At 40.0% G+C, this 12,005-nt stretch overlaps 1 protein-coding gene across 2 annotated transcripts in view; it reads left to right on the top strand.

The window, feature by feature from the left end:
- Positions 1 to 12,005, top strand: part of Galnt1 (polypeptide N-acetylgalactosaminyltransferase 1) — a 72,224-nt gene that overhangs the window by 42,773 nt on the left and 17,446 nt on the right. For both annotated transcript variants that reach the window (XM_040757946.1, XM_040757945.1), the window contains exons 5-9: positions 1,909 to 2,075; positions 4,662 to 4,869; positions 7,264 to 7,434; positions 9,038 to 9,155; positions 11,295 to 11,475. In XM_040757946.1, the coding sequence (XP_040613880.1) occupies positions 1,909 to 2,075; positions 4,662 to 4,869; positions 7,264 to 7,434; positions 9,038 to 9,155; positions 11,295 to 11,475 (845 nt within the window). The remainder of the gene's footprint in view (positions 1 to 1,908; positions 2,076 to 4,661; positions 4,870 to 7,263; positions 7,435 to 9,037; positions 9,156 to 11,294; positions 11,476 to 12,005) is intronic.

Raw genomic sequence — 12,005 nt, forward strand, 5'->3', positions numbered from 1 at the left:
TAGTTCATCCTCATACTGGAGCTGAGCAGCATCTGCTGTTCAGAGCAGATCCCTAAATGGAAAGATAGTGTTCCTAGCCTATGACTTGCTTACCACACTTGTAAATTCAAAAACCCATTGTTTCTAGAGTATAACTTAACTGGTCTGGATCATTTTGTGTCTGCCTGCAATTTTACTGTCTTATGAGCTGCCAAGATCATATTTTTGGAAAGATACTAGAAGAAAAAATGACATTGGTCCAATGTTAAGAATGGTTAAGTATAAGTAGAATCAATGAGTACTTTTTATAATGTGTGATTTTAGGAAAGGAACCCTTAATAAAATCCCAAGTTAGTCAGAGGCCAAATCTATCCAATGTAGTTCACTCTTAAGTAATAATGGTACCATTTATTGAGTGCTAATTGTGTAGCGGTCTGTGTGAATATCATACTCATATAGTTGTCAAAATTAGACCTGGACTAAATGACCTATCTCAAATTTACTTAGGAAGTGACCCAAATGAAGTTGAATTTCTGGTCTCCATGGCTGTGCTACTGCTTGTAAGGCTATTCTCAGTTGCTCCTTCCCTGAGTACATACAGAAGAGACTTATAACAGATAGCCAGGCTTCTTATGAAGTGTTCATTATTATTGGTAAAAACCTAGTAATCGACCATGTTTAGTAGGTTATAAACAGTGCGTGAGAAGCACAGTTCATTTAGAGAGACATGGAGAAGAGAGTTGGAGTATATGTGATATATATATATTTTTTTTTACCTTGACTTGAAAAATCCTCTTTTCTGCCTTCTTTCATGCAGTGCCATAGTATTTGGATGTGGATAATGAGGGGCCAGATTTTGGTCATAAATGTTGGATTTGATATGTGATTATACACTTACCGGCTGTCAATTTGACCAAGCTTCTTCATTTCTCTAATCATAGTTTCCTCATCTGTAAAACTCTTCTAATTTCAGGGTGCTGGGTAAAAGTTAATTAGCAGGACTTTTGCAGACCAGTGCCCTGAGAGTTAGGCTAGAACTGAACTTTAACTATTGAAAAGAAAAGAACCAATCCAGTTGTAGAGAGGGAGGAGTGATGAGCAAAGGGGTCATGCTGGGGAAACCCACAGAAACAGATGAACTGAGCAAGTGGGAGCTCATGGACCCCAGCCTGACAGCTGGGGAACCAGCAGAGGACCAAACCAGGCCCCCTGAATGTGGCTGTCATTTGGGGGTGCTGGGCAGTCTATGGAGCCTCTGGCAGTGGATCCAATATTCATCGCTAGTGCACGAATGGACTTTGAGAGCCAATTCCCTATGGAGGGATACTCTTTTAGTCTAGGCTCTGCCCCACAACGTGACAGACTTTGATGATCTCCCATGGGAGACCTCACCCTCCCTGAGGAGTGGATAGGGGCTGGGATGGAGAGACGGTGAGGTAGTGGGAGGATGGGAGGGAGAGGAACTGGGATTGGTGTGTAAAATAAGAATGGTTTTAATTTAAATGTAAAAAAAGGAAAGAAAAGAACCCTGGGAAACTTCATCTCTTGCTTTCTAAGGGACTGCAGGGCTGGGGGGAGCTGTTTTCCTCCTTTTTCACTGTTCTCTCTACTACCACAGCTTTCAGGCAGTTTTGCATAATCACACAGATGTGGCCACAGTGACTAGACAAAAAAAATCTTGCTCTTGTCTGGTCCCCAGAGCACAGGTAGATTCACACTGCTTTTCTTTCTCTGCCTCCCACCACGGCACGTAACAGTCAGATTCAGAGTGTTAATGCCTATGGGTAGAGAGTGGAATCACTGCACATGTTCATGGGTAGGTAGTGTGCTTCAGGAAAAGTAAAATTAGCACAAACTATAAAGCTGTTCTGTCAAGTTTTCTAGTACAGAGTCATTACTCACTTATAAAGGCATTTGCTTTGTCTCTAGGTGTAAAACAAAGGTGTATCCAGATAACCTTCCTACAACAAGCGTGGTGATCGTTTTCCACAATGAGGCATGGAGCACACTTCTCCGAACAGTCCATAGTGTCATTAACCGCTCACCAAGACACATGATAGAAGAGATTGTTCTTGTAGATGATGCCAGTGAAAGAGGTAAATTTTATATTCTAATGCCAGTGATGTCAGACCTTTGATCACTAACAGTTTGCAAAAATACTGCTATAATTTTAGCCTAATAATTGTATGTAAACTTCCAATTTATCTAAAAATTCTTGGCATTTAAATTCAATCACACAGTGAAAGTTACACTGTTGTAAAACTTAAGTGTTTAATTGTATTGCTTCTTAATCTTATCAGAAAAATAAGTAATGCTCTAAATGCATAGTTGATGTAGACTAGGAAGAAACCCACATAGTTTTATTAGAATTTTCTCTGTGGAAACCTGCAGTTCTGATCATGAATGAAGGAATTTAGTTCTGAGTGTCAGGAAGAACTTTTGCAGCAGAATGGAGTCAGACTGGAGTTCTCTGACTTCTTCCATCTGTAGTTAGTAAGCACAGTTAGAGTGTGGCTTGTAATCTCACCCTATGCTCACAAGTTTCTGTCGCATCTCTTGCTCAGACACCTTTCTGAGAATATCAAGACTTTTCACAGGTTTAGAATATCCTAATCTGTTGCAGGAAACACTCAGGAAAAGGTACACTAGTTAAAGGTAACTTGGACCAGCACTCGGAGACTTGGCACTGCAGAATGCTATGAAACAGACAATACTTGCTAAAAATCAGAAACCCAGTATTGCCCAATTGCTTTATTTTTTTTCCACAGCCTATCTATGTCATAACACTCATTTAGTGTCATATGCTGTACCAGTATTTCTCTGTTCACACAGAAAAGATTTGGAGAGAGTTACAGGTTCTTTTTTTTCTTCATTCCTCTCTGTTTTTTTTTTTTTAATATTTTTAACTTTGTACCTGGGTGGACTTGTGTGCAATGAGCACAAGTGTCCATGGAGGCCAGAAGAAAACATCAGGTCCTCTGGAGCTGCAGTTACAGGCAGTTCTGACTCTCCCAGTGTGGTTTCAGAAACCGAACTTGATCCTCTGGAAGAGCAGCAAGTGCCCTTAAGCCCTGGACCATCTCTCAGGCCCCTCATGCCTTTCTTATTGAACTTTAAAATTCATAGCCCATCCTTTCGACCTCATTGACTGTAAACAGTGTTTTTTCCTGTTCTTTCATTGCATCTGCTGAGATGATTACAGTCAAATGTTACACTCTCTCCTAGCTGTACCCATACTATGTATATTTAAAGGGTAGTTATATCTAGTCATATCATATATTGGTTATTGGGAGTAGTTTGTGTTAACAGTTTAGTTTTAATTATTTTGCCAGTTTATACAGGTTTAAGTAAAAAAATAAGATAGTTCTCAGGTGCCCTTATGTTACCTCCTTAATCTATGAAATAAATAATTCGTACACCCAGAGGACATGTACATGTGTAGTTAGGATATAATGTTCAAGTGAAGGAGAGCTGTTATTAATGAGTAAAGCACACTTACAAAGTAACTGTGGACAGGCCCACTGGGATGGCTGGGGGGGGTAAAGGAGCTTGTGTCCAGCCCCAGGAACCCACCCGGAAGAAGAGCGCTAACTCAGAGTTGTGCTTTGACCTCCATCTTACAGGAAGCACTTGGACTCTTGCTTTCCGTATTCTAGCAGCCCCTTAGTCCTTTACCATGATTTCTGTGAGCTGCTGATGTCTTAGAAGAAAGAGCTAGTCATAGGAATTCTCCAAATCAGTATTCCCTTCCCCAACTTCAGTGTGCACTTCTCTAACTCACATTAGTTAGACAGACATGGCCCCATCACCTTCAGTGTGGTTCACATTTGTCTGGCAAGGACCTTCCTTTGCCTTTCAGTTCCTGTCTAGCATTTCTCTTAGGAGTTTTTCACTTTCTGCTTCCTGTTGAGCACATAGTCAGAGACTATGTTAACAGAAAGATACTTTGCTTCTGCCTTGGAAGAAATACCACAATTTTTAAAGCTATAATAGCTGTGACATGCTGTTTCTTCTCTCTGTTGTGATCTAGATTTAATATTCTTTTGTTTGTTTTGTTTTTTGAGACAGGGTTTCTCTATGTAGTCCTAGCTGTCCTGGAACTCTTTCTGTAGACCAAGATGGCCTTAAACTCAGATCTGCCTACATCTGCCTCTCTATTGCTGGGATTAAAGGCATGTGCCACACTGCCTGGCCTAAATTTAGTATTCTTAAGCTGCTTTTTTTCTGTTTTGTGTATGTGTTGGGGCAGGTGTTAGTGTTTGGATTTTTGACACAGAATCTTAAAACTCCCTTTGTAACCTATAGTGGCCTCAAACTCAATCTTGCTTTCCAAGGCTAGAATTAAAGTGTGTGCTGTCATACCTGGCTAGGCTATTGTGCAGATCCTCCTTCTGCATGATTAGTAAGAGAATTGTGAAGCCTGATAGATGCATGGTGACATGCCTGTCCTGAGTGATGCTTGAGCCATAGGTACTATCTTTGTGTTCTTGTAGCAAAATAGAGACAGCTAGTTCATACTGCCATGAAATTAGAAGGTTTCATTCAGGGAATGGCATTAATGAGGCAAGGAGCCTCACTAGGACTGCTCTGTCAGTGTGTATATGTTGAAGGAATACTGGAAAATCAAAATTGCTTTAAATTTGGTTCATTCTTTTATTCTTTTTTTCATTTCATGCTTTCAGACTTTTTAAAAAGACCTCTAGAGAGCTATGTGAAAAAACTCAAGGTGCCAGTTCATGTAATTCGAATGGAACAACGATCTGGGCTCATCAGAGCTAGATTAAAAGGAGCTGCTGTTTCCAAAGGCCAAGTAATTACCTTCTTGGATGCACACTGTGAGTGTACAGCAGGGTGGCTGGAGCCACTCTTAGCCAGGATCAAACATGACAGGTAATTTTCTGGAACTTGTTTGTTTGGTGTTTTATTTGTGTTTTTATTTATTTGGCTTTTTTGAGACAAGGTTTCTCTGTGTAGCTTTGAAGCCTGTCCTGGAACTAGTTCTTGTAAACTAGGCTGGTATCTAACTCATAGAGATCTGCTGCCTCTGCCTCCCAAGTGTTGGGATTAAAGGCGTGTGCCGCCACCACCTGGCTTACTTAGTATTTTTATCTAACACTGTGTAGCATTGCAAAATTTTGTTTTTAAATCAATACAAAAATACCAAATGCCTTCAAGAGTGCTCCAAGCAAAATACAAACAAGACAGCATTCTTAAAATCTGGCACTTAACAAATTTGCAAACTCTCCTGGCAGAGATGAATTAGACAGCATGTTGTAGAATACTCTGTGCTCTAGGTTGACCAGATAGGATCAGAACAGTACACAGTGATAAACTCCCAGAAAGTTTGCTTGTCCCTGTTTTTAAAGACTGCCTCGGGGGCAGGCAGATTTTCTCGTGTTTGTTGGCATCTTCGTAGGGACTACAGCTCTTGTCTTGTAGCACAAGGCTGAAGAGAGGCACATTGTATCCTGAGAAACTCAGTTGTATATGGAGTAGTCTTGTAATCCTGTTGCTACAGAGCAAGCATTGCTGAGGTGCGTCTGGGGTTTCATCTTTCACATCACTCACTTTTCAAAGAATTGTCTGACTTTCTGTTGGTTCTTACGTATCAGGAAAGAAGTGCCTTCAGTCTGCTTGACCCGTATTAGTTGGGTTCCTGCTTGCCCTAGCAGTTTGACCATAAAGCTGTCCACATCAATTTTGGACTGTATAGAGTAGACTTTCATTAGCCCAGTTGAGAATGGAAGGTGGATCACTTCACTTTTCTCTTTGTTAGAAATGGTAGAAGTACAGCTGTCTTTTCTCAGAGACATAAAACAAACCAGCATTGGACCAAAAGGACATGCAGCAGTTTACAAAAGAGATCATTGCCCTGAAGAATCAAAAGAATACAGTATCTCTCTAAATATAAATAAAAAGTGACTGGTTTAGGAGATATTTGCTTCCATAAAGATAGCACACAAACTTTAGAAACATGATCCTGGACCCATACAAAGAAGATAGTGTGTGTTGTATAGGAAAGAATTGACTAAAACAACAACTAAAATAACTTACAGTTTGGGCTCTGTGGTGGATTATATATCTTCAATAATGTCCAACTGATAATGTTAAGGTGATGGATAAACATAAAAACAGGCTTGGTTTTTTTTTTTTGTTTGTTTGTTTTAATTCACTGAGTTGACACAAAAAGAAAGAAAAGAAGAAAGGTAAATCACAACATGAGAGCAAAAATGGCATCATTCACTGAAGCCAGCTGGTTTTTGTGGTGTCTGTGCTGAATTCTGGGGTACTGTTTGTCCCTTGACAAATGTACAAGTTGAGGATGACAAGTGCAAAGCCTGGTCATGGTGAGGCCATTTTATTTTTAAAGATTTATTTATTTATTATGAATACAACATCCTGCCTCCATGTATGTCTGCAGGCCAGAAGCTGGCACCAGATCTCATTATGGATGGTTGTGAGCCACCATGTGGTTGCTGGGAATTGAACTCAGGACTTCTGGAAAAGCAGTCAGTGCTCTTAACCTCTGAGCTATCTGCCCAGCCCAAAGCTTGCCATTAATATAAAGCAGGGATGCTAAAATTGATAGCCAGTGAGAATGAGAACTGGGTCACATGCAGCAGAGGAACCCTTCATGTGTAGGAGGTGGAGCGTGCTCCCATCAAGATGTTTGAGCACAATATAGAAAAGTAGGAAAGTGAACGATTTTTATGAGGCTAGAATAATTTTAATTTAAAAAAAACAGTAAAGACCTATGATTTAATTTTTTAAAAATTGTGTGTGTGTGCATGCGCGCGTGTGTGAAGCAGGCACCGTTAGCTACTGGGGGGAGCCTGGAGACGATGACGTATGACAGGGACACCAGTGAGGGAAAAAAGTCATGGTACTCATGTAGAGGTTAAGGAATAACTTTCAGAAGTTGATTTTCTCCTTCTAAACTGTGGTGATTAAGTTCCTTTGTTCTCTGAACCTTGTTTTGTTTTTCCAGACAAGATTTCTCTGTGTAACTCTGGCTGTCCTGGAACTCCCTCTGTAGACCAGGGTGGCCTCAAACTCAGAGATCCGCCTGCCTCTGCCTCCCAAGTTCTGAGATTAAAGGCACGCACCACCACTACCTGGTTGGGAAAGACTTCTTTCAACACCAATAGAATGATTATCATACTGGGTGCAGGGTGTGTGTGTGTGTGTGTGTATTGTAACAGGAAAACTTTCTTAGTTGTTTTGTTGTATAGTCGGTATAGTAAAACCATTTGAAAGATTTTAAATCCACTTTTATGATATCAGGAGAACAGTGGTGTGTCCTATCATTGATGTAATCAGCGATGATACTTTCGAGTACATGGCAGGCTCTGACATGACCTATGGTGGATTCAACTGGAAGCTCAATTTTCGTTGGTATCCTGTTCCCCAGAGAGAAATGGACAGAAGGAAAGGTGACCGGACTCTTCCTGTCAGGTAAGTTGTTAGACATTTCCTTTGTAGTGTGTTGCAGAGAGTTAGGATATTTCATCAATTGGGTTAAAGGTGTACCTTGTATATAGTCAAGAACTGTATTTCACGTATATCTATTTTTTTAAAGAGGGATTTTTCCCTCTAGTTAATAAAGTTAGATTTTTTTTTAAATCTGTAAACTCCGGTATACAAGAGAAATGATGAGGTCATGCCTATGTCTTTCTTTCCTGTATGAAAACATTACAAATTTCCAAGTTCAATCTGTGCTTTAATCAGACTGCTCCCCAATTGACTGTGTCATTATGTTAAAGTACTGTCTCAAAATTGTGTCTTGCACTGTAGCGTTTTTTTACTAGTATGTACCATCTGGATGACAGTTACTGACTAGTAAGGTTAGAAAAGCTTGTTTCACACAATTTTTTAAAATTATAGAACTAACAGGGTATAAAGGATGTCCATTAATGTGTATTTGTTTTTCTTTTTTAACTATACGTGAACACATGTGACTTTTTTCCAGGAAGGCATAGAAACCATGCTGGTAAGGACTTGGAGCTGACACTCTGAGCTGCCGAGACCATCCTAGTATTCATCCCAGTTGTGTCCACCTGCAGCTTCCATAGCAATTGAGTTCCAGTTTCTCCTGTTCTAAGCTTCTCTTGTCTGTTTTCCCATGAATTCAAATCCATTTCTGGAGAAGCCAAAGAGATTTGTATTTTTTCACTCAATACCTTCTTTTCCTGAACTAGCCTGAGATCTTAGCAGTACAGAAAAGCTCCTAGTTCATGTTAGTGTGAAATCAAGGACTCTTAGACATTTGAAAACTTTGGCAGTTACAGCTTTCTCTGGAGAGACACTACTGCTGTCCTAGAGAAGCCTAGAAGAGCATGTGTCAGTTCTTTCTGAACTCAGGAGCCTGTGGTATCATTGGACCCAAGAACTTAAGTGCCCCCCTCCCACTCCCTTCATAGAAACCAATGGTTAGCTGAAACCACTGACACCCAGTCATTTAAATCCCCCTTCAGTGTCATCTCTCTGCTTTGTTCTATGCTTACTCCTCCACCCACCTTGTGCATATGTGGACTTGTCTTCTGCAGAAAACACACCCCAGGTGGTTACAATGGTGGTCCCTTTAGAAGGAGTCTGTTGATGGTACTCTGTACTGCATCCCCTCCCTCAAGATTTCCACAGACCTAAGAAAGGCTCTGTTTCCATCCTGTCTTGACCTGACATTTTTGCAGTATTTGCCACCCCATAGAACTTGGCATTTTAACCCTAACCTGAGTCTAGTTGAATAAAATCATCAACTACTTTTATAGTTGCTTGGACTTTGGAATCAAATACCTGGTCAGATGGAGCAGGTTATGAGAAATCATTCAGTGTAAGGAGTTTGAGACAGAAGGTCGGTCGGCACCAAGGTTCAGGAAGGGTGATGAGGACAGGAAGTGTGCTTAGGACAGTGACCCCGAGGACAAAAACGCTGCAGAGGGTAAGAAGCGTTGTCCTATAGTTACAAACAGCTGAAGAACTGCGGTACTCTTTAAACAAACACTGATTATAAACTTTAAATTATTAATATTAATGGCATAGTATTATGATTGAATTTCAGAACACCTACAATGGCCGGCGGCCTTTTTTCAATAGACAGAGATTACTTTCAGGAAATTGGAACATATGATGCTGGCATGGATATTTGGGGAGGAGAAAACCTAGAAATTTCCTTTAGGGTAAGTTTCCTTTGACAAAGAAAAAAAAAATCTTTTACTTAACCACAAATATATATTCATTATTCTTGTTGTCTACATAAGAAATAAAATTTAGTGACTTTAACCTGACTTCAGAACCTTCAGTCTATAAAAAGTTTGATGACACTATGGAAGATTTGTTTAAAAAGACTATTTCAGCAAATAATCCAGTTATCTTTAATAGTTTGGCTATTGAACCTGTATATAAATCTTCAGTTCTCGATTTCTGTTATTTTAAGGAAGTAATTCAAGCTTCAACAACTAAATAGAAACAACTTGTCATTTAAACAGGCTGCTGTGGTACCTCTAACTGTAAAACGTAATTTCAAATTATGTTATTTACTTCTTGTTTAATTGAAATTGTTCTCTTACATTAAATTTGGTTATCAGTTTTATGTTTTTTCAGTAAAAGGTGACAACAGTTAGGGAGATGGCTTAGTCAGTAACAAGCTTGCCCCATATGCATGGAGATGTGAGTTTGATTCCCAGCTCCTACCTAAAAAAAGCTGGGCATGGGTCTGCTGGGATGGTTCAGTGGGTAAAGATGCTTCCTGCACCCTGAGTCTGTCCCCAGGACCAGCATGGTAGGAGGAGAGAGCTGACTCCACAAGCCGTCCTCTGACATACAAATAAAGGTTCAATTTTTATTTTTTTTAAGGCAAGGCATGACAGTGCATACTGTAATCCTAGTGCTGGGGACACAAGGACAGTAGAATCTATAGCTAAATCAATAAGCCCTGATTTCAAGCGAGTGACCCTGTCTCAAAACAGTAAGGTGAAAAAGATTTAGAAAGATACCTCGTGTTATTAACTTCTGGTCATCACACACACATGCCTGCACACATACCACAAAAAGGAAGAGAAAGACAAGCAGTTGTGAAATTACTCCAGTTAGTCCAACCTAGTTGACCTTTCATTTCATAGTCACTAATCAGCATGTTAGATGGTAATGTATGCTGCTAAACAGCCTCTGACATAGCATGTCAGTAGAGGCAAACAGTATTCCGTAAGTGGAAGCAGAGAGCCCCACTGCTCTCGGAGACTCTCCTTGCTTACTTGTAAAAGGAAAGACTTGGCCTTCTGGGATATCCCATCTAGCTCTTAACACTGTATAGCCTGGGAAAACCAGTGTGAAGACATGCTGTTTAACAGCCCTAAAGGTAGACACACTGACTATTAACAAACCAGAAAATTTTCAAAATGAGAGTTTCAGTTGCAATGAGATTTTCCTTTATGACACAAAACTATATTTTGAAACAGTTGCATTGAATTAAGAATATAAACCTATTCTTGATTTTTCTTTTGTTCCATGTGTTTTATTGATTGAACAAATAGATCAGAACATGCTGTGTCTGTCTTGTTGAAAAATCATGGTGAGTGTCTGTTCTGTGTGGTGTGTCAGGAGTGGCACAGGTTTGGAGAGACAGAAACGGAAACGAATTGGGCTAAATACTCCCTGATAATGGATGTGTGCAGTGAGTGTTAAATCATGAGCCACATCAAACATACTAAGTATTCAAAACAAACAGAATGCTACTGAGCATGTCCTGAAGCAGCATGTCCTTGTTGACAAGAGCTGACTGCGGTTCAGCAGTTTGAATTTATGATGCTGTGAGTCATCTGCACTTGACAGTTGCTGATGTATATCTCACTCTTCTGTGTGTAATTTTTAACTTGTCTTTGTATTTTGACTAAATTTGAAAAACACTTGATCCTGGGGACATACTGGCTGTACACCAGAGCAGGATCTCTGAGTCCTGAACTTGGTTTCTTTTTGAGACAGGATCTCACTATGTAACAGTGTCTAGCCTGGAACTCACTCTGTAGACCAGGGCGGTCTTACTTAACTCACTGAGGTCCGTTGCCTCTACCTCCTGAATGCTGGAGTTAAAGGCATAGGTCACCATAGTCAGGCTTGTGTTCTGAATTTTAAACTATATGTCCAATGCAGTTTACTTTGCTCTGTCATTCAGATTTGGTAGTTACTGGTGAATTTTTTTCACCAAAAATGCTATAAATAAAAGCCGACACCCCCCCCCCATTCAATTGAAAAGAAAACACCACACAAATGCTAAGCAACCTTTGGTAGGTAGTTACTAAGCTTCATCCTGCTGTTTTCAGATTTGGCAGTGTGGAGGAACTTTAGAAATTGTCACTTGTTCCCATGTTGGTCATGTGTTTCGGAAAGCTACACCTTACACGTTTCCAGGAGGGACAGGGCAGATTATCAATAAAAATAACAGACGGCTTGCAGAAGTATGGATGGATGAATTCAAGAATTTCTTCTATATAATTTCTCCAGGTTAGTGTATTTTGCATGACCTATACATTGTGCATGGCAGGGGTGCTTGTGCCATAGTCCATGTATGAAGGCCAAATACAACTTGTGGAGTTGATTCTTTTCCTACTATATGGGTCCCAGGGATTGAACTCGGGTCTTTAGGTTTTGGTAGCAAGAATCTTTATTCACTAAGCCACCTCACTGGCCCAAGATGGAATCTTTCTTGTCCCTGATTCTAAGGAGAAGTAAAGAGGGTTGGAAGTAAAGACTTGATAAGGTCATTCATTGTAGGGAGTGGTAAACATCATAGTACAGAAAATGCTTGATAGCGTGCCTGAGATATTATTAGCAGTAATACTAAATATCTTGGTCATTTCTGCTGACTCAGAGTTATGCAGGGGTGTGAGAGAGGGGGGTGGGTGGTTTCTTTTTACCTAACTGTAGCATTTGACATTTATTCCTGTGAGATTCTGTCTTGTTAAATATCAGCTATTTTCCTAGCTGACAAAGCACTCTTTTTGGACATTTGGTTTTTTTATCCAACATAAAAA

Source organism: Mesocricetus auratus, unplaced genomic scaffold (assembly GCF_017639785.1).
Source record: "Mesocricetus auratus isolate SY011 unplaced genomic scaffold, BCM_Maur_2.0 Super-Scaffold_100015, whole genome shotgun sequence".
NCBI classification, from domain to species: Eukaryota; Metazoa; Chordata; class Mammalia; order Rodentia; family Cricetidae; genus Mesocricetus; species Mesocricetus auratus.